The 23024-nt window shown below is 49.1% G+C and overlaps 1 protein-coding gene across 4 annotated transcripts in view; it reads right to left on the bottom strand.

The window, feature by feature from the left end:
* The window catches only part of CPLANE1 (ciliogenesis and planar polarity effector complex subunit 1), a 75359-nt gene that overhangs the window by 20657 nt on the left and 31678 nt on the right, over positions 1-23024 (bottom strand). For 3 of the 4 annotated variants that reach the window (XM_059694922.1, XM_059694921.1, XM_059694924.1), the window contains 15 exons: positions 21250-22141; positions 19551-19699; positions 18776-18942; positions 17980-18059; positions 16606-16685; positions 13492-13684; positions 10921-11199; positions 9998-10738; positions 8509-8675; positions 6975-7107; positions 6137-6191; positions 4237-4341; positions 1904-1972; positions 905-1014; positions 115-298 (listed from right to left, as the gene is read on the bottom strand). In XM_059694922.1, the coding sequence (XP_059550905.1) occupies positions 115-298; positions 905-1014; positions 1904-1972; positions 4237-4341; positions 6137-6191; positions 6975-7107; positions 8509-8675; positions 9998-10738; positions 10921-11199; positions 13492-13684; positions 16606-16685; positions 17980-18059; positions 18776-18942; positions 19551-19699; positions 21250-22141 (3404 nt within the window). The remainder of the gene's footprint in view (positions 1-114; positions 299-904; positions 1015-1903; positions 1973-4236; positions 4342-6136; positions 6192-6974; positions 7108-8508; positions 8676-9997; positions 10739-10920; positions 11200-13491; positions 13685-16605; positions 16686-17979; positions 18060-18775; positions 18943-19550; positions 19700-21249; positions 22142-23024) is intronic. The other variant, XM_059694923.1, reaches the window with a different exon arrangement.

Raw genomic sequence — 23024 nt, 5'->3', positions numbered from 1 at the left:
AATTCGGAAGATTAACAGATCGTTTCTGAGCACGAATATGAACATCCAAGATGCAGTGGCTCCCAGGGGAGCCAGGAGACGTAAGCAGGGCGAACAGTGCTGTGGGGAAGTTACCTTGACGCTTCCCCCTGCGCAGGGGAGCAGCGCTGGTCACGGACGCGGCCATGAGATGTAACGCCGCAGAGGACGGGCCTTCCGCCTGCCGCGGGAGGGTGTCCTCATCGGAAGGCTCTCTGACGGGCACGTCCTGCAGGTCGCCAGCTTCAATGTCAATCACATTTAGGTAAGTGTGTCCAACCTGAGCCAAAGCGTAACGTCCAAGGGGGGTTACGTTCCTTACGCTCTATGGCCACTCTGCCCGCCTCCCCCGCCGCTCCACCCTCCACCCCATAAAAACGTGGCTTCCGAAGGCAAGAAGGGCTCCCAGGCGCCCACTTCCGGGAAAGCTGCAAGAAGAAGTGCTATCATCTCAGTGATAATATTTAGGGGCATAATATTTAACCTTACGCTTTTGACCTTTCCAGCAAAGCTTACCTTTCCAGGTGAGTCTGGCAGCCTCATGTCATCTGTAGAGTTGAATAATGAGGGTGACCCTAGACCAGTGATGGCGAACCTTTTGAGCTCGGCGTGTCAGCATTTTGAAAAACCCTAACTGAACTCTGGTGCCATGTCACATATAGAAATTTTTTGATCTTTGCAACCATAGTAAAACAAAGACTTATATTTTTGATATTTATTTTATATATTTAAATGCCATTTAACAAAGAAAAATCAACCAAAAAAATGAGTTCGCGTGTCACCTCTGACACGCGTGTCATAGGTTCGCCATCACTGCCCTATACTGAAGTTTTAGCAGAAAGCTATTATGGAAACTTCTGAACAAAACCCAAACCAAATTTCATACCGTGTCCGGTGCCAAAGGTGCCAAAGGCTTCTCTGCCCTTTCGGAGGGAAGCTTGAGGTTCAGAAACACATCTGGGCCCAACGGCTGAGGGACAGTCAAAGGTTCACATTCTGAAAATTAAAAAAAGAAAAATCAGGAGTATAAAAAAAATCTGTAATTAATCCCAAGTCGTTAGCTTTGTAAGAACAAGTTATCAACAAACAACTTAACATGTATTTGTTGAAAATCTAAGTAAAAGTTTCACAGGTATAATTTACTCTAGAGTAATGCTTAACGGAGATTGACGATTGCTTTTCTCATATGAATGATTCAAAGAATAATAAATTATCTAAGTCATGTCAAGAATATACTGTATTTTCTATTTTCCATTTCAGATCATATTAAGTCATGTTTGTTTGTTTAGGAGAATTTCGATAAAATCGGATTTTAGGAATTTAACCTATCACTAATTTCTTTTTTGCTTTCAACATTGTTTATCTGTTTATTTTAATAGCTTTATGAGGGGGACCTAATTCACAGAGTCCATAGATAAATTTTACTACTTAAGATGTTTAACACCTAAATTTTATAAAACTCATTTAACTTCTTATTCAAAAGTAAAATAAAGAAACCTGTCACAATAGATCAGCAGACAATCTAACTCAGCGTCTCTTGTCCTAGGACTCCAATCTTATTTCCCAGCATCTATTTTTAATAGAACAGTACTTTCAAATTTCATATGCAAGCCATAACTCATTTCATATTGAGTACTGGAAACTTGGTACCAGGGCTTGAATTTATACCTTATGACCACCATAAAGCTAGAAGACAGGAAGTGAAATACTTAAATTACCATCTGTCTCTATTAGATCCATGGATTGGTGTGAATGCTTTTTCATGGCGGGGGGGGGGGGGGGGGGAAGAGAAGGGAGACGGGACTCCTGTTTTGACTTCATGCAAATGTAATCTTTGATAGTCATGCTTTCTCAAAACATTTTTTTAGAAAGGAGGAAATCACACCTGATGTGGAGGAGATGGCTTGTTGACTTTTCCGACGTTCAGAACCCACCTGGGAAGCAGCTTCTTTATCTTGTAGTCAATTAGGAGATTTGAGGCAGAAGGAGAAATAGAAAAAGAAAAAGGATTTCACAAACACAGGAAAAATTAAATACATTAATGCAAATAGGCTGTAGACTTTAGACTACCCAGCAAAGAACACCCAAGCGCTATCTCATTTAAGAATGTCTCACAGATGACCAACAGACATATGAAAAGATGCTTAAGGTCATTAATCCTGAGAGATGCAAATTACAACCACAAAAAGCTATCACATCAAGCCTGTCAGAATTGCTATCATCAATAAATTAACAAATATAGCGTGCTGGAGAGGATGAGGAGAAAAAGGAGCCCTCATGCACTGCTGATGGGAATGCAGACTGGTGTAACCACTGTGGAAAACAATATGAAGATTCCTCAAAAATTAAAAATGGAACTGCCTTAATGACCCAGCAATTCCACTTCTGGGGATATATTCAAGGAAACACTAACTACGAATACAAAAGAATATATGCACCCCTATGTTCATTGCAGCAGTATTTACAATAGCCAAGATCCGGAAGCACATAAGTGCCCATCAGTAGGTAAGTGGATAAGAAAAACCGTGTAGTACATTTAAACAGTGGAATATTATTTGTCATAAAAAAAGAACAACATTTTACCATTTGCAACAGCATGAATAGACCTATAGGGTATTATGCTAAATGAATTAAGTCATTCAGAGAAAGACAAATACCATATGATTTCACTTATATGTGGAATCTAAAGGACAATATAAACAAATAAGCAAAACAGAAACAGACCATTGATGCAGAAAACAGCCTGGGTGTCAGAGGGAAGAGGGGTGTGGGACTGGGTGAAAACTGAAAGGATTGAGAAGGACAGATAGGTAGTTACAAACTAGTCACAGGAGGTGAAGTCCCACAGAGGGAATCCAGTCAATAATACTGTGATCACCATGTATGGGCCAGGTGGGCACTGGAAATGTCAGCATTTGATTGTCTAAACACTATGCTGTACACCTGAAACTAATGCAAAGTATTGACTAAATAGTAATTGGGGGGAAAAAATTTTAAAGGAATATCTCAAATCCGTACTAAAAAACATCTTACACATGCTCAATCTCATTCAGAAAGAAGCAAAAGTGTAAAAAGTGAAATGCCTTTCTTTGACCTTTCAAACTGGTAAAGATAAAAGAGCTAAATCACAGTAATGACCATAAAAAGGCTCTTATGCAAAATAACTCATTGAAGCCTTATTTTTGCAAGAAAAATACTAGAAACCACTAATGTACTTGACATTAAGGAATTACATATTTATGGCACAAATGGAAAATGTTGTCCCAGCCCATCCAATACAGCTACATGTCATTAAACCCTTAAACACCTGAATATCCATCCAGCATTACTAAATAATACACAGCATGTTAAACCCCACTTAATTAACACTCATTTAACCCATTAATTCATGTGCAATGTGCAATGATACGGAACACAGCAGATACGAATCACCTTCAACACCGCAGCAAACATGTCCTATAATGTAAGTGAATAATGAAATAATAACATGTGAAGACACTCTAACTGGAGAGTCTGCCCCCAGGGACCGGGAAAAACAAACACTGGAGCCATGAAGGTTAAACTCTTAGGGAGCAGAGCAATGCCCCGTGACGTGTGTGTGCCGGCGGCCGGGGCGCACAGCTGTGCTATACATGCCTGACTGTGTAAAATGCACAAAGGACAAAGAAAAAAACACCAAAACATTACTTCCGAATGTGCCGTCATAGTTCATTTCATCTTCCTCACAACTTGCTTCCCGAGTGTCCTAGAAAAGAATCACTCCAAGGCCAAGGGCGGAGAACTCACATTTACGAGGGAGTCTGTCGGGCAGCACTGCAGGCACTACTTCTCCACCGCTGTTTCCCTCTCCAGGGGCAGAGCTGCGGCGCCCTCCCCACAGCCCAGACAACCTGGACCTCCTAATTCACCTTTTCCAGCCACACGCCGGCCTCCTAACCTCAGGCAAGACTTGCCAGAATTCAACATTCTGTCCATGGAGTTAGGGTGCAGCCCATAGCATCTCTGAACAAACATCTCTAATATGCTTTAAGTTATCACAAATTCAATTGGAAATTTGATTTTAAGTTTCAAATGTGTAAAGCATGTATCAGGGTTGGGGACAAGAACCTGGGATGGCTGACTAACACCACATAATTTAAAATTCCCCCCAAAAGTCTAAATATATTAAATGTTGCAAAATATAGGAATGTTTTAAGTTAAAGTAGCGTAGCGTGTCACCTGGGTCTGTGTTTGTACTTGCATCCTGGCATTCCACAGCTTTCTTTCTCACAGAGGCCAGGAAGTGCAGCCCAGCGGAGGTGGTGACGTCATCGTGTAGCGTTTCTTAAATGTAACAACATTGAAAACCACTGAGAGGAGCCAACAGGTTACCAGGAGCCCAGAGGCGGAGGAGCTGACGCAAGGGAGAGGGGTCTGGGGTGTCGAGATGTTACCAAAGGGGACTTTCTGAATGAGATGGCATCTGACCCAGAGGCCGCTCAGTGGCATCACAACCAAAATCGTGGGGACTGCATGCCCGGCCTCGGCCAGAGGCGTTGTTCTGGCTGAGGAGCATGTTTGTTAAGCAGGGGCTGATATGGTCAGACTGATGTTCTGGAAAAAGCACCCGGCCGGTGTGGAGCACGGATCTGAGTGGGAACACTGACAGTAATGGTGGGGACGGGCAGAGACGCCGGCGGAGGAATGACCAGGGCGGGAGATGGGCACGGCTGTGAGTGCCCAGGAGCGGAGGGGCAGGCCGGCCTCAGAAGGACCTGTGTTTGGGGTTCATTGGTAGTAACGCCAACAAAGAGAGAACAAGCCAGCTGGTGGGGGCGGGGGGGGGGGGGGTGACTGTAATGCTGTGCCCGAGGCAGTTCCCACCACACGGAGAGGAGCGGCGGGGGGTGGGATCGAAGTCCGCAGCCTGTTGGGGGTTTGGGTGTAGACTGGGTTTCCTGAGCTCACCCAGGAGTCTAGCAGAATAAGAGAGTATCAGCTATGCTGTGTTGTAATAACAACTCGGTTCCCAGCAGAGCTCCCCACACCCTCAGAACGTCCCGAGTGCGGGGCGCCTTTCATCTCTCACGAGCCCCGGTCAGACCCGAGTTTATGCCAAGGCAGCGGCTCCCGGCAGCCCCTGGAGAGCTCCAGGCCGGTACTGGCCAGAGGAACCGACACAAGATCAGGGGGCTGGGACTTGAGCCCGCCCCGCCCCGCCCCAGGGAGATGGAGTCAGCACCAAAGGCCTGTGCCTGTCAGTCCGGACTATGGAATGAAACAACAGCTACGGGCTTCTGGGGTGATGAGCGGAGGGCTGTGCTGGGCGGGCGGCGCCCCGGAGAGGGGCTCCCTGAGGGGAAGCCTTGGGGATGCACACACTCGGCTGCAAGAAGACACAGACCAGCTGAAGAAAGAAAACCGTTTACTATCCTATAAGCAAGTTCCCTTTTCTGAGCTGAGGCCTTTACGTGAAAGTGCATGTGTTTTCCGTGATGAAGCGGACGCTGGCACGCTCTTCCATAACTTCCTGTTGGGCCTTAAATATCAGTGTGTTATTGGAGCTTCTAACTAACTGCATTGCTCCACTGTAGCAGTTGGGCTGGAGAGTATATGCTTTGCGAGCCACATGGTCCCTTTCTGCAATGCTGGGCCTGCTGCAGCGCCAAAGCCGCACAGACAACGTGCAATACGTGGACAGGGCTGCGTTTCAGGGAAGCCGATTCCAGAAACAGGCGTGGTCTGCACCTGGCCTGTGGCCCTAGTCCCGTGGTCGGCAAGCTGCAGTTCGCGAGCCACCTGTGGCTCTTTGGCCCTTTGAGTGTGGCTCTTCCTCAGCCTTAGGAGTGCCCTAATTAAGTTAATGACAATGTACCTACCTATATAGTTGAAGTTTAAAAAAATTGGCTCTCAAAAGAAATTTCAATCGTAGTGCTGCTGGTATTTGGCTCTGTTGACTAATGAGTTTGCCGACCACTGCCCTAGTCTGTCAGGAGTGCTCTATTGGAACACACACACACACACACACACACACACACACACACCACCGTGTCGGATCACGTGGGAAGAATTTAGCCTCATTTTTATAGAAACATCTATAACTGAACTCAGGCACCACACTCATCAGGCATATACATACCCAGAGGGACTTCGAAGGCATCCAACGTCTGGGAACCACGATGCTCTCGCTGCTCCTAAACGAATCCCAAGTGATCGACCTAAGATTAACTCGATGACATTTATATTTTTAAAAATATATATCATAGCTCTGAGAATGGTTAAGTCTTAGGAATAGGTTCAAATCCCTTAATTCTAGAAATATTTACTCTATCAAATTATTTACTCCATCAACGTAACCCTACGAAGGAGTTTCCGAAAGTCCCACGCCAGGCAATAAGGAAAGAGCGCCACCGGCTTCAGGACTGACTACAGCCTGCATTCTCTCCTGCAGCGCGTCTCCGCTCACCGTACCCGGGAGCCCCCTCGGGGCCCACTAATGAGGACTTCATGAGAAGTGTGCGCCTTGTAAACAAAGCTGTTCCATTTAACCTGTTGTTGAAACTAGGTCAACAGGTCCCCGCTTAGGAGTGTCGGAAGACCTCTGAGTTCCAACACAGGTTGCATAATAAACGTGTATGGGACCTTTTAGAGGCACCTAAGGAGAGAGATGAAACTGAAGCAGGAGAAACCCAAGTCACACCCAATGCATCGCGGTGTCGCAGGAGAAAGCAGAGTGACTTCAAGGTAAGAAGGCCGCAGGCACATGCTCTAAGCCACAGCCTTTGGCCATCGAGCTGCGTTCCACCTCACTCTGTGCCCTGCTCCCGGAGGCCTCTGTGCTCGATCCAATCTGCAGGTCACAATCGGTGCTCCAGCCCGGCCAGGTGCCCTATCCCGACCCCTACCCCACCCCCCTCACCCCCACCCCCTCCCCTGGCTCTGCGCGCAGGCCGGGGAGAAGGGGCAGGTTTAGGTACCTCGGCTCTCCCAGCTGCCCCTGAGTCATGGTCAGGAAGGACAGCAGCGCCTGGGTGCACGGCCACACTAGGTTTTCTCCTTTGCTGCTCGGAGCTGTTTTCCTGTAGCTCTTTCTCAGCTCGTCGTCTTTGCCTGTGAAAGACGACAGTGTGAAATATATGCCTACTGTTTCAGTAACACCAACCAGTGTTTCATTCGTGTCATGCTACCCAGGGAGACCGTTATGGAAACTATGTCCATAAATTATTTTCAATGGCATTTAATTAAATTAGCAAGATATTCTGCTACAATAAAAGCAGATACCAGCCGAAGTCGGGGATACTTGATGTTGTCCCCAGCTCCTCTGCTAGGGGCTGACTGTCTGGGTGACCACGGAGTCTCAGGCCAGGGTGACACCCGGTAGGGATGGTCAAGCTCCCTTTCCTGCGGTTCTAAGCTGGCCCGGAGCCTCCGGACACCTCCATTCAAGGAGGCTTACTCGGAAGAGGGAACACCCGGGCAAGGTGGAGGAAGGACCCGTTTCTGGAAAGAAAGCACTGATAACAGAACGTAGGGCCATAAATGTAAACATTTCAGAGTGTTTTCTAACTCAGTAATAATCTGCTGGTCAGTACACGTATTGAGCGTCCACGATGAGCACAACACTGGAGAGGCCCTTCAGCACAGGTCATAGCCCTCCTGCTACAGGCACACATCTCAGCCTGCCGCCGGCCCATCACTCAGCCTCCCACTTCCTAGATGAGAGAGTGGAGGGCGCGGTCAGACGGGAAAGGCCCATTTGGTTCCGGGTGCTGAGAGGACAGGGAATGCTGCACGGCAGCTCAGGTCTGTGCTACAGAGCCGGCTGCTCACCTGCCACAGGAAAGGAGCCCCCCGCTGTGAGTGCCAGGAGAGAACTGCCTACTAAAATGGAAAAAAGAACAGCCTTTGTCCCCAGCCCTGGCCGCATGGCTCAGTGGACTGGGTGTTGTCCCGGGCACCCAAAGGCTGCTGGCTCGATTCCTGGTCAGGCTTTGGGCTCGAACCCCTGTAGGCGTGTGCAGGAGGCAGCCAATCGACCCAGGTTTTGCTCTCACATCAATGTTTCTCTCTCCCTCTCTCTGAAAATCATTTAAAAACATCTCTAAAAAATAACAGTATCTGCCCTAACCGGTTTGGCTCAGTGGATAGAGCGTCAGCCTGTGGACTCAAGGGTCCCAGGTTCGATTCCGGTCGGGGGCATGTGCCTTGGTTGTGGGCACATCCCCAGTGGGGGGTGTGCAGGAGGCAGCTGATCGATGTTTCTCTCTCATCGATGTTCTAACTCTCTATCCCTCTCCCGTCCTCTCTGTAAAAAAATCAATAAAATATATTTTAAAAAAAATAACAGTATCTGTCTCTCACAACACAGGGATTTTCCTCGTCCTCAGGTGTGTTCCAATGCAGGACACCGACAGGGAAACAGAACACGCAATTGTGTTTGGTAGGAGGCTGAGCCAGTGACTCGCAGTTTATAACCATGTGACATAACGGAAGGGGTCACTTAAACCTTGCCTTTTCTTGCCGCCCTTCCCTGGCCTCACTTCAGGAGGGTCCCCTGTGTCCTTGCCAAGCTGCAGGTGCCCAGGATCGCCTTGTTCCAGGAAATCGGGGGGTGGTCTCTGTTGGCTTTGCTTAGACGCAATGAGGTTTCCAATCAGAGTAAGCTGAGGGGTTCTGTACTATAGAAAGAGATAAAGCATATTAATGTATAATTACATACCTCAATTATGCAATATGCTAATAAAATATTGGGAAAAACATTTGTTTAAATCAAACTAAGATGTGCAAGAGGTGAAACATGACAAAGATGACACGCTGATTTGGACGGGTAAGATGAGGATCCTGATCTTAACGAATAAATGACAGTGGAGTGCTGAGAATTTCAACTGGGTTGCCCTATTCCAAAAGTTAAGCTACAGTCCTCATCTTCTTCATTTCTTTTCCATATTAAAAATCTTCCTCTTATAAATGAAATTACATGTCTAGCATTTGATTTTAAATTCTTTGGAATAGGGAGGATACACAAGGGTGGAGAGTATGAACGAACAGACTAGCACATTAGCAGCATGTGGATAACCACCAATGCTGAGGACATTATTCTAATAAAGAAGCCTTTAAATCCTTCTCAAAACATCTACTTTCCTACCCTTTAAGCCTTTTTTTTCCTGTTCATAACATGTTCAGAAGGAAGGCACGGTAAGTACTTTTTCCAAGGAAATGACCATTTCTTCTCCTAGTACCATCTTCACACTTTTGTTTAAATTCAATGTATTGGAGTGACATTGGTTAACAAAACTATACAGGCTTCAAGTGTACAACTCCGTAACGCATCATCTGTATGTTGTAGCGTGTGTTCACCTCCCCAAGTCAAGTCTCCTTCCACCACCATTTATCCCCTTTACCCTCTGCTACTGCCCCTTCCCCTTTTTCTCCTCTTCAAATCCTAAAAGTGCACTAGAAAATGAATTACTCGGTCACCCTCCTAGGATGGTACTATGGACTTACAAAATGAGAACCTGACCAATGTGAATTTCATCAATAAGAAGTTTTGGTGGCCTTATTAAGATTCAAACTTCTGTTTTAAGTACTTTAAAAAGACACCATTTTTTAATATGTGCAACTATTTGTAGACCTGGATCCATTTAACAATTTTACCCTGGAACAGATTTGGAGGCAACCATATCACAACTGCTAGGAGCCTTGAACAACGCTCCCCCCGCCCCCATACACACACACACACACACACACACACGCACAAATGTACTGGGCATTTTACTTTACTACTTATTTCTTCTGGGAATAGAAGAAACGTGTGTGAAAGCATTCAGCAAATTCTGGTATTGATGTACAAGAAAGACCTAAACCTTTAAAATACCCCAATGGTTCTGAACTGCACTTGGATGTGATCGTCAGTAACAGGAGCACTGTTCTTACGAAGGAACCGTGTAAAGACTCGTCCCAAGAGCGCAGTGGTTACGGTGTAAAGGACACAGGTAATTACCGCGTTTTCCTGCGACGGGCAGGAGCGGAGGAAGGAAAACCCTGGGTGCGTCCCCGCTCCCGCGGCGGCTCTGACAGGTGCGGAGGGAACCGGCACCGGAGTTCTTGTGACGGAGAAAAACGTAAAAGCAGGTTTGGGCTGCAGGTGCAGTAACGGGAATCCGAAGGCGTAACGAGGAGATGACTCGAGGGGCCCCGGCTTAACGTCAAACACTCCTGGCTTTGGAACTGCCGAAGAGTCCTGCTGAGGTGTCACGCTTTCCTGCCCAACGTACTGATCCAAGTTCAAGTGCTTCCGGACGTCTGTCATGCCAGCCCCCGCCCCTGTCCTCTGCCCCGCGGCCGGCCGCTGGGCGTCCCTATTCCGCTGGCTCCAGGTCCCAGGGGGCGCTGACGTGTGCACCGCTCTCGGGGGCGCGGGGGGCTGGCAGGAACTGGGGGGCCCCCAGGCCTCTCTGGGCGGCGGCAGACCTCTGGGGGGAACCCGCAGAGCCCTTTCTGCTGGGAAGGCAAAGGGCTTAAGTCCCTGCTCAGGCTGTAACTGGAGCAGAGGAAAAGCATCGCCCGGTCTGAGCGCCGTGGCAGCGGGAAGGGCAGAAGGCGGGGGCACGAGGTGGAGGGGAGCGTGCCCCGCAGGGCCCGGGGGACACGAAGCCGGCGGCAAGCTTTCAGGGGCTGCAGACAGTCCGCTGTTCCGAGGCTGGCCTTCTAATTGACAAGGAACACGCCCGTGTGGAACATTCTGGAAGAGAAAAAAGCTATTAGGTAAGTTGAAAATATGTAACAAACTCCTTATTTGGTAAATGCTGTTCAATACGCTCTGGAGGGGTTGGGATGTAATAATTTCCAAAAAGGCCATTTACTCCAGGAACAAAAACCACCCAACTTCGGGGGCGCCCGCCGTGGGGCTGCCGAAGGCGCTACCTGCGAATGGTCGCCGCCACTCGGCCCGGCCGGCACGGCTCCGGGATGGGCGGGCGCGCCCCCCGCGCCAGGCTGCCCCGTGGACGGGAGCTGGACGGGCAGTTCCTCCTTCAGATTTCCCCTGGCGCCGTCACCACCGCTCCCGCCGGGCGGGCCGGACACTGGGCTTCCCGCCACACGCGCCGACGGCGGCTGCTGTGCCCGTGCCTGTGTGTCCGGGAGGCTGGGAAGGGACGTCCCTGCTATTTGCATCAGAGTCAGGAAGTTGATCTGTTGCAGCTGCAAGAAAATAAAAATTAAAGACACATCTGAGAATAATGGGAAAAAACATGAAGAACCAACAACGATCAGCTGCCTTCTCCACCACAGTCGCACCTCTGTCTTCCTTCGCGTCTGCGAGACCCAGGAACGCTGGGCAGGAAGCGCAGCTGGGAGGCTGTTAGTGAAAAGGAAAAGACTGGCTTCCTGTCTTCACGGAGCTTAAGTACCCCAGCGATCCCAGAGGAGGGTCTAATGGGCGGGAGGAGATCACAGAGAATTCAAAGATGGGTGTGTGCTGGGGGCTCCTCACACGGGCACCACCTTGCCGGGCTGGCCAGCAGCCCCTGAACACGAATGAACAGATGACTCCAGCACAGCTTCACTGCGAAAGAGAAGGCTAAGGGACAGCTTGGCTGACAGCAACCAGGCCTCCTCGACTGCCTGCCTCGTTAGGCTTTTTATTGCAGTTTTTATCTTTGGATACAATCGGTGGAGTGAGTAATCTTGGGAGGACACGTGTTTACACTGTCCGCTAGGCGAGGGCATCCAGGAATTAGGCGTAAGGATTCCAGTAAAAACCCGGGGTCTGCACGTGCACAGACTTGTTTGGAAAGGTCAAGGAGTAACTAGGGGCACCACCTTCGACTCCCCTAAGCCTCCCCTAAGTCAGAACTCCCATAAACAGGGCAGGCGGCCTTGCACACACTTCCTTTTTCTCAGAATGTCCTCCTTACAACCAAGGTGTGTGGGCGGGCTTTCAGGAAAGAAAGCAGCAGAGATTGGCAGACGGGTGAGGGTGAGGAGCTCCCAGGAAGGACTGGCTGGGTCAAGTGCAAGTACGCACGCCCGGCTGACGCCTGCACAGCATTCCGTCCCCATGGCAGGTGAGCCCCAGGCACTAGCCTCGGGGTGCAGCCAGGATGACATGTTTACGGGGACCAGGTGGCTTTTTCCACCTGGCCCAGCGGGGTGCCCTGCAGAGAGGAGCAGCGGGAACAAGGGCCGTTCTGCCATTTCCGAGGTCGTGACCAGCGAACACCATCAGCATCAACAGGCGCATCACGGAGTTGGCGTCAAGAAGCGGCCCCCGGGCACCCACAGGTCCAGGGATTTGCACGAAGGAGATGGGACCCAGACGTGCGCACCGACACGGGTTCAACGAACAGCCTGGGCCCAGGAATAGGGACTGTCCCACAGCCCGGGGCGCTTGTCCAGAAACGTAACGAGGATGAGGATTCGCCAAACAAGCTCTAGACGCTGGTCACCTACGTTCCTGTCACCACTTCCAAAAAGAGAAGGCAGGCAGGGGTGGCCGACAGTGATTCTTAACCTTGGCGAGAAGCCCAATTACTTGCAGAATTGGTGAAATACACAGGGCAGTGACCAGCAAAGGCCCTGTGCAATCCAAGAAACAAGTTTGAGAAATGCTTCTAGAACTTGAAGCTGTTAAAACGGGTTATAAAAAGGAAAAGGACTGGGGAGAATAAAAATAAAATCAGTTTCAACAGTGGAACAGGCAGAAAAGTATTCTCATCAGGCCCATAAGTTCAAAGACATCAAGAATCACCAATGAAAATGGTGTATCGCATCCCATGCGTGGAGAACTGAGTTGAGGGAAACGAGTATCTAAGGTACAAAGCGGGAAAGGAAAATAATTTTAAACTTCGGTAGACAGACAGGATGACGACCAGGTGAGAACAAGATGCTGCAAGTCAAAGCGAAAGCACTTTGACCTGCAGCCGGCAACTTCCAAGCAAGCCCTGGCCGGGTGTGCGGGAACTAGGCAGTGGCAGGCGGTGGCAGGCGGTGGCAGGGATGAGCTCAGGGCCCTCTGAGCAGGAGTCTGCTGGGCGGGTTTAACCCCCACCTCACTTTGTGGGCACCTCTGCGTCTCAAAACGCTCAGTAAAAACCAGTCAGCCTCTAGGCCAGTGGTTCTCAACCTTCCTAATGCCGTGACCCTTTAATACAGTTCCTCATGTTGTGGTATCCCCCAATTTCATTGTTACAAATTGAACATCATTAAAGCATAGTGATTAACCACAAAAACAATATGTAATTATATATGCCTTTTCCGATGGTCTTAGACCACCCCTGTGAAAGGGTCATTCGACCCCCAAAGGGGTCGTGACCCACAGGTTGAGAACCGCTGCTCTAGGCCCTGGAGATCTGGGCGTCGGAATGAGCATGTGCCCAAAGCAGAGAAGCCAGGCGATTCCATTCCAGCCGCCCCTTCCTGGACGTGTGTCCATACGTGAGGGCCTTACATGCATCACGTGTGGCCTCACGCGCTCCTGGCAGAGGGGCTCACCTGGACTAACTTGAACACCTCGTCCTGGAGCATCTGCCTCACAGAACCGGGAGAGTCTGGCAGCCGCGCCCGGGGCTCGCCGCGCGGGGCCCGCGGGGGGGTGGGCACCAGGGTTTGTGAAGCAACGCTGACTCCATTGGGCACCACGGGTGGATCTGGAGACGATTTCTCTTTACGTGCAGGGGTCTGAGCACTGCGCGGGGAGCGTATGAACAGAAACCACACGTTAACCAAGACAGCACATTACATGGCTACGATCTGCATATCTGGGTCCTGCTCGTTTCTTCTACTTTAACAGCTTTCTCAAAGTTTGCAGGAAATTTAAACCCTCCAGCCTGAATCCCTGTACCCCTCGCATCTGACACCACCAGACACACAGGCTGTCAGTGCTTTCACTACGAGGCGTGTGCTGCACGGTCAGCCTGGTCCCCTCCCTGCGTGACAAGCCAGAGCGGTTCACACAAGTATCTCACTTGCCTGGTCCCTGTAGGCATCTGAGTTTGAAACCTGTGCAAGTCATTCTTTCCGCTGTACAAACTATGTAATTTGGTTTGAGAATATGTGTGTGTTTGTTTTTAACTACATTTAATGACCCAGAGTGGAGTTAAGAAAACAGGAAATGTGCCTGGATGGTGTGGCTCAGTGGCTGAGCATCAACCGTGCACCCAGAGGTCACTGGTTCAATTCCCGATGCCCGGGTTTCAGGCTCCATCCCAGTAGGGGGCGTGCAGGCGGCAGCCAATCAATGATGCTCTCTCATCACTCATGTTTCTCTCTCTCTCTCTCTCTCTCTCTCTCTCTCTCTCTCTCTCTCCTTCTCCCTTCCTCTCTGAAATCAAAAAAAACATACAAAAATTAAAGAAAACAGGGAATGTATGGGTTAAAAAATGTTTAATTCTAAGTTTGCTATACAGCAAACTCACACTGATCATTAAATGTGAAATAATAGTATTATGAACATTTCATTTACGAACAAATCAGAGTTTGTTTTTATAATTAAACCCTAACCAACAAACTAAAGTGATTATTCCTTAAACATAGCAGGTACTCAATGTTTTCTAAGCAAATCAATTTCCTAAACTAAATAAGGGAGCAGGCATTATCCTACCCAAATAATCTGATCATTGTCTCTAAAAAGAAAGGAACGTATTAAATTGCATTTACATTTATGAGGCCTTGCTCTCATTTCCTTTCAGCAATATTCGCCTTTTACCAAACACCTAAGGTTCACAAGAACAAAAGCTCACTTGTCAACTCCATGGAAAACAGGCATTACAACTCATTTGCCTGACTTAGACAATGAGTAGCAAGCAGGTCAATTCTAGCGACGGAGAATTTTCTAAAGTAAAGCTGTGCTACATGATCCTCCTCCCAGCAAGATTTCCACACGGGACACATGGCTCCGCCTCTGCGAAGGTGCAGCGGCAGACTGGACGCGTCTGCTCACGGATAAAAGCATTCTGTGTGCGGCTGGAAGTGAGCAACTGCCACATCTCTCGATAAGAGAGCCACTACTTTTTTCAAAAAGCCTGTTCTAAGATAGTTCCTGTATTTCTTTAAAACACACCTATTAAAAAAAAAAAAGAAAGATTTTTCTCTAATATATTTTTTAGTGATTTTTTACAGAGAGGAAGGGAGAGGGATAGAGAGTTCGAAACATCGATGAGAGAGAAACATCGATTAGCTGCCTCCTGCACACCTCCTACTGGGGATGTGCCTGCAACCAAGGTACATGACCTTGACCAGAATCGAACCCGGGACCCTTCAGTCTGCAGGCCAACGCTCTATCCTCTGAGCCAAACCAGTTAGGGCAAGAGGAAAATCTTTCAATAATTCACTTAAAGGTGTCAGAAATGTGTACCTACGTCACATTTTTAATGCTTCATGTTGATTTCATATTATTCTCTTAGTTTGTGGTGAAAACATTCAGTAATTATTTCAAAAGGTACAGGAGGCATTTTATTCTCTTATCTATTTATAAAACAGGATAACATGGTAGTGTATGCAAAAGTTCTTACCTAGGAATTTCTGAACTTCTGTCTACACAAAATGAATGAGGAATGGTGTGTTCATGATTTGAAAAGGCTTCGATCGTACTACAATTAAAGATTAATAATCGCTTAGGAACCAAGATATTCTTTACATTCTGTAAGAGACAGGTGATTGAATGGCCAGCCATCTCAGAGTCCAAACTTCCGCTACTCCTGCCTCTGTGAAGTTAGCTCATAATTACCACCTGTTTACATTTGTCACCATAGCGATTAGTAACAGATTCTAACAAAGCCAACAGCAATGTCTGGACGGCTTGACAATTTGGACACTGTTGCCTGCTCAGCAGCAGAAATAAGAAAATCTCAAATGCGGGTGGAGAAATGGGGTGAGCTGGGACCTCAAGTTCCACCTGTGGAAGGGGCAGGCCTTGGCTCAGAACATGAGAGAGCCCATTCTCACATTCTAAACTGTAAAGACTGGTTTTAGTGACAGGAATATCTCTATTACTTGTAAAGGCACATGACATTAAATATATTCTTCTTGTTAATTTTCCACAGAACCGAACAAATTTTTCACACTGAGAAGGGAGAGAGAATCTAATTATGTTGCCTCTCATGCAAGGCAATTCTAAAATTTCAAATATTTAGCTCTTCTTGAAACGTAACTAAGCTAGCTAGCAGAGTATATTCACCACAGCCTTATGAACAGTGTTCAATAATTAAACCACAATAGTGACAGATTGACTCACAATGATCCAATAAAAAGGGAACCCGTATGGAAGGGTGGTTCCCTAATTAGCTGTTGAATAAACCGTGGTGAATTTGCAGCTACATTTTACTTGGATAAGGCTGAGAGTGATGGGAGAACAAAAGGCTAGATATCTTCACTTATTTCACTCTACTGAGATTTAGGAGTATAAGTCACTGCAACTCATCACTTACCATTGCTATAAACTGAACTTACAATTCCAGTAGGAGCACAATATCACCATAACATGTATATCGTAAATTGTAAGAAACAAATCCATCCATCAAGTGAATCCGAGATGAGCCCTGAGCGCCCTTCGCCCGTTCCCGGATGGACACACGGCAGTTGCCGTCGCTTCCATCGCCCGCCCCTTACCCATTCTGTGCTGCTGGCTTTTCCTCCACACATTTCTCCACTGGTTCCCCCCGTGGACACGGAGCTGCTCCTGTGGAATGCTGTTAGGAGGAACGGCACCCAAAAAGAAAAGAGGGAGACAAGTAGGTATTACAGGCGGTGTCTTTTTTTTTTTTTTCTTTTTATATATTTTATTGATTTCTTACAGAGAGGAAGGGAGAGAGATAGAGAGTTAGAAACATCGATGAGAGAGAAACATCGACCAGCTGCCTCCTGCACACCCCCTGGGGATGTGCCTGCAACCCAGGTACATGCCCTTGACCGGAATCGAACCCGGGACCTTTCAGTCTGCAGGCCGACGCTCTATCCACTGAGCCAAACCGGTTTCGGCTGGTGTCTTGAGTTGGTCTTGACATCAGTCACTCACCCAGAGTGACAAGTTTCAAAGCCAGTGAGAGACCAAAACTTAACAGTGTAGGCTCTGCTCTGACCAGACCTTCCTCTGTGCACTGCTTCTGGCCCATAACCGGGAGCCACTGGGCATGTTCAAGTACAATGTATTCACAAACACATGTGTATCCGGCCATCGTTACATACGTACATTGTGAGAACAATGAGAAAGCCAGGAAAGATTAATCCTTTTTAAAGGAATTGTTTCAACCATTAGAAATGTCTGCATTCCACCTGGAAATGCAGTGTTCACTGTTTTGAGAAAACAATCCTATATAATAAAAGGCTAATATAGAAATCGACTGAATGGTGGAACAACTGGTTACTATGACATGTATGACATGCACTGACCACTAGGGGGCAGACTCTCAACACAGGAGTTGCCCCCTGGTGGTCAGTGCACTCCCACAGGAGGAGTGCTGCTCAGCCAGAAGCCGGACTCATGGCTGGCGAGCCCAGCAGTGGTGGCAGGAGCCTCTCCCGCTTCCGTGGCAGCGCTAAGGGTGTCCCACTGCCGGCTGTGGGGAGCAGGCCTAAGCTGTCAGTCAGATATCCCCCGAGGACTCCTGGACTGCAAGAGGGCGCAGGCCAGGCTGAGGGGGAACCCCCCTCCCCCGCCCCAGTGCAGTGCACTGGGCCTCTAGTAGCACGTAGAAGTGCACGTAAGTGCAAACACCGCACACGACAGCTGAGTTGCATACTCTGAGTGAAGGATACCTTCCTCACTCTTGAGTATCTCAATGGGCTGCACAGTTCATGACATGAACATTGAAGTCACTGCCTGGCATGACTGATGGCAGAATTTCAGTGGAAAGAAACCCTGCGCACAGCAACAGCAACACTGCCATCCATGGCGCTCTGGGAGGTGAGGGCCTTGCCTGGAGGCGCCGACTGACTACACTGACGTATCACTGAAGTAACTTGAGCCGTTATGTGCAGACTTACTTCTAACAGCCGCGGTGACGTCTGTGTGTGAGCGGAGGCGTGGGGACTCGCAGGGCTTCCCACAGGTCCTCTGGCGTCTTCTGCAGCGAAACAAGGGAGAGAAAAGGGACCATCTGGAAAATGCTCATTTCACTCTTTAGACCAGGGGTCCTCAAACTTTTTAAACAGGGGGCCAGTTCGCTGTCCCTCAGACCGTTGGAGGGCCGGACTATAGTTAAAAAAAAAAAAACTATGAACAAATTCCTATGCACACTGCACACATCTTATTTTGAAGTAAAAAAACAAAACGGGAACAGATACAATATTTGTATTTGCATGTGGCCCGTGGGCCATAGTTTGAGGACCCCTGCTTTAAATGGTTCAGGACTTAATACAGGGAAAAATAAAATGGCAGGAATACTGTCCATCCTCCTTACAGAAACACATAAAAACGCCTGGAGACAACCCCTCCTTGTCAAGTGGTCTGAGATGAGCCTGGAGAGGCCTCCCTGGGTGTGTGAGCAGCCCCACGGAGAGCCCCACGGAGAGCCCCGAGAACCCCTGTGTTAAGGAAGACGGCCGAGGAGAAGGCCACAGAACAAGAGCCCCAGGGCAATTACCCAGCAGGCAGAGGTCTAACGATTTAAATCCAGGTTAATGTGCTCAACACGTCAAACGTATTGAATTCGGTTTTAATTTTTTATTTTAGGCTATTATAAACATACCATTTTAGACATAAGACTAAGTTATCACCGATAATCATTCACCAATTTCAAATTAATGAAGCCAAGCAAAAAGATTAGCCAAATGACCTGACCTTCATGGTCTGGTGGGAGTGTCTCCAGTTCCTCCTGTGTAAATGTGTCTCCTCTTAAAAGATCCTCATCGATGATGTCTACAACTTGTTTATCGGTGTCATCAGTGACAGAAACAATCTCCTCATTGGCTTCCTTTATTTCAGGGGTTCGGGCTTCAGTCGGCATTCTGTTGACAAAAATGAAGCAGCTGTAACTGTAACTCATCTTTGGAAACAAGAAGCTTGCTTTCAATTGATACAGTTTATTGAAAAAGAACAAACTTGGTGCTTATATTTATCAGGTCTTTGTGTTTTAACCACGCCTGGTGCACAGCAGCAGCTCAAGGGAAGGTTGTTCAATGAATGACGGGGCCTCCCACTTTATTTACTCAAAAGATGAGAATAACGTCAACTAGTTCAGCTTGCCCTTCTCACCGAGGACTCCCTCCCCTGCATACAGGCTCCACCTTGGGGTCCAAGGACAGACCCCGCAGAGCACTGCTTCCCAGGGGAAAAGGGGCGAGCGATACCTTCAACTTCCTCTGGCATCGGAGACCCATTCGCGTAACAAGGGGTCTCTCAGGACGAGCCGCTCCGCCCTCAGAAGGTAAACGCGGCCGACAGGGAGGAGTGTGCAGGGAGCTCCTACAGCACTTCAGGAAGTGCTCACTCCCGGGTTCTCCAGTGCAAGGACATGCTTCTTCCCTTAACCTTCAAGGGTGCAAGCCTTCCCTTCAAGCCGAAGGGCATCAAACAAGGCGTCGTCCGGGAAAAGGAGGCCGCAGTCAGCACTTACCTCAAGACGCTCCGGCGAGGTTCACCGTGGCCATCCCCTCCGGCAGGCCCCGCTGGCCCGGACCCTGCCCCTGAGCGGCCGGCGCGCATCCCACAGGCACCCTCACTGGGGGGCCCCATCGGAGACCCAGGGCGAGGAGGCTCTTGCTCCTAGAACAAGCCATTTGTAGTACTTAGATTCCACCACTAACCCATGCTTTTCCTTATGTTTTATATTAGCTAATCCTTCCCTCAGAACTTCTCCTGGTGACGTTTCTCACTCCTTTGCCAGGTACGAGTGCACATCTATGGGATGCGGAGGCAACGGCCAAGTCTTATTCCGCCCGGAGAAAGCAAACCTGACCGCCTGGGCAGCAGTCACACGTAAGGGGAACCACCAGTGTCCTCAGGCCTCAGGACAGCAGCAATACACATGCAGAGTTGCTTCCTTTTAATTCTCTTTGCTATTATAAAGGCAGTAATTACTTCAGAATGACACAGGAGGCAAAAATAGTTACAGCTAAAAATGCAATGGGTGAAAAGCTTTCATCGCTTACTTAGATATTTAGTTATGGACCACCTAGAAACACACATTTCCGTGACAACAAATATCACAGTATCTTATAAACTACCTTAGGACAACAAAAACTGATCTAAAAAAAAAAAACTCATAAAAAATCACACACACACACACACACTCTCTCTCTCTCTCTCTCTCCCCCCCCCACGCACCCTTCATCCTAGTACAAGCACATCACACTTGCAGCCCGCAGGCCCCACACCTCGTCTATTTGGCCGGCGTTGGCCTTTGAGTTTGACATCTTGTCCTAGAGTAAACTATTTTCAAATGGAGGCAGTTTAAAACTGAACAAGGGCAGAATTAGACCATGGAGGGGGTCAACCGAGAAGGTGGCAGGAGGTTCCTGGGCTCCCCTCCTCCCACAGACACTAAATGTACCACTACACATGCAGCGTCACCAGCGTCACCGCTGAGAGGAACCCAGAAAGGAGAGAGAGGACAGAAGGGGGTGCGTCCTAACAGGTGGGCAAGGTCACCTCCAGCAACAGATCTAGTAACACCCCTTAAAAATGGTCCTCGTTTCCTTCTTTTTATCAACAGACACAAAGCCTTCAAAACTCACAAAGCACTTGTTCCCCCAATTAATCACTTTTAAGACTTAAAGGAACAACTTGAAGAAGAAAAATAATTAGGTGATTATCATCAACTAGAGGCCCAGTGCACAAAATTCGTCCACTGGAGAGGGTGGGTGGGAGTCCCTCAGCCCGGCCTGTGCCCTCTCACAATCCAGGACTCCTCGGGGGATGTCCGCCAGCCAGAGACCCCTCGCTCCCTACCGCTTGGCTCGCTGCTCCTTACACTGCCATGGAGGCAGGAGAGGCTCCCACCATCGCCTCTGCGCTTGCCAGCCACGAGCCCAGCTTCTGGCTGAGTGGCACTCCTGCTGTGGGAGCGCACTGACCAGCAGGGGGCAGCTCCTGCATTGAGCATCTGCCCCCTGGTGGTCAGTGCACGTCATAGCGAGCGTTTGTTCCGCTGTTTGGTCAATTTGCATATTAGGCTTTTATTATATAGGATAATCAGATTATACTCAATCGTGTCATTAGCTTAGTTTCTTAATCCTTCAACACCTGGGGAAATGTAAATATACTTTAATCTGAAAAGAGAGTTCCCATTTGCGTGTAGTAACTCAGGCACTTACCTCCATAACGGCACTCCTGGCCTTGTACGCAGCAGCGTAGGGCTGTTCCGAGAGCCACAGTGATGTCAGAATGGCAGCCGCAGAGGTTCTCACCCGGAGGACGGGCCGGGCCTGGGCCGGCGCCGGGAGGCCGGGGTCGCAGGGCAGCCTGCGGGCGGCCCACCGCAGCATCCACTCCAGCAGCCCCCGCAGCCCCGCGCCGCCCGCTGCACCCAGCGCCGGAGGGAGCTCGGCCAGGGGGTCCGCGTCACTGCCCCCGATCGCTCTGAACACGCACCTTCCCCCGCGACTGCCCTCGGGAGCCCACGGACTCCGGCTCGACACCCGCAGGACGCAAGGCTTCTCTGTCCCGTCCCCCTGTGTCCTGTAGAGTGCCTTCTGCTTTAGGCCGAACAAGCCGCTCCTCCCCCCACTTTCATTAAAATCACTGAGGGGGTTCTCTGGAGGAGGCCTGGTCCCGGCGGCCAGCCCTGGGGCTGGAGGCGCCGGGCCTTCGGGGTCCTCAGGCTCCGGGGCGACCTCGAAGCAGGAGCCCGCTCGGAACACGCCCTGGCCCCTGGCTTGGCCCGGGCGGAGCAGTGCTGCGTGCAGGCCCGAGAGCAGAGGGTTGAGTTCCTGTTCTCTAAGGTGCCCCGAGAAGCTCGTCAGCAACGGGATGCCGGGGTCCTCGCTACCACGCAGGTCTCGCTCCAGGACGTAGCTCAGGAAGAGGTCCAGGAACTTCACGTACTCGTCGTCATCGCGTTCAAACTCCCAGACGCCTACCACAGGAGGTGCGTTCTGCAGCACCGGTTCCTGGCCTCTTCCCGTGGGGCTTCCTTTTGGCTCAGCCACGCTCTTGTCTGCACTGGGCTTAGCAGTCAGCGTGGATTCCACGTGACGTGGAGCCTTTCTACAGCAAAACAAAATCAGAAAAGACAACATGAATCAATCAGTAAATCTTATGTTAGAATTGACAATAAAAATCCTATCCACAAAGTCTTTTTTTTAATGCTTCGATTATCTCTCTCTCAAATGAGGGGGTTGGACTAAACGATCTCTAAGTGTTCGCTAGAGCTGAACATTCTGAATCTAAAAAACACCAGCCCTGACCGGGTGGCTGTCAGTTAGAGCGTCCCATCCACCAAAAGGCTGCAGGTTCAATTCCAAGTCAAGGCACATACCCAGGTTGTGGGTTTGATTCCAGTCAGGCGGTGTACCGGAGACAACCAATCTGTCCCTCTGTCTCTCTCCCCTTTCTCTCTCTCTAAAAAAATTAATAAACATACCTTTGGGTGAGGATAAAAATGAGTAAAATTTAAAAAATAAAAAATACCACACATTAATATAAAAGGAAAAATTTGTGTTAAGATACATTCACAGAAAGTTTCCTATTAGAAAACATGAATATTTTTCTGGGAGGAAAAATAAATCCTCTAACACAGCGGTCGCCAACCTTTCGGACCTCACGGACCATCAGTGGCCCTCGGACCACCGGCTGGCGACCGCTGCTCTGAAAGGTCAGAACAGAGACAATAAAAGTCACACGGCACCGGCACACCCGCTAGCCTGCGCTGCTTCTCGCACCTGCCTGTCCGCTCCCGCGGGCACAGCGCCCTCGAGCAGGCGGGGCTGCCGCAGGACCCCTTCCCACCCAAAAGGAGGGACTTTCAAACACTCTCTGCTGCTACTGAACCTGCTGGGCAGGCACCTGAACTGCCAGCTTGCTCTCCCTCAACATGGTCCTTGGGGCAGAACTCAGACCGCGAGTTCCATGAGCGAGAAGTCAGAGTTCC

This window comes from Myotis daubentonii, chromosome 4 (assembly GCF_963259705.1).
Source record: "Myotis daubentonii chromosome 4, mMyoDau2.1, whole genome shotgun sequence".
Lineage (NCBI taxonomy): Eukaryota > Metazoa > Chordata > Mammalia > Chiroptera > Vespertilionidae > Myotis > Myotis daubentonii.
This window is presented reverse-complemented; position numbering and strand designations above follow the sequence as displayed.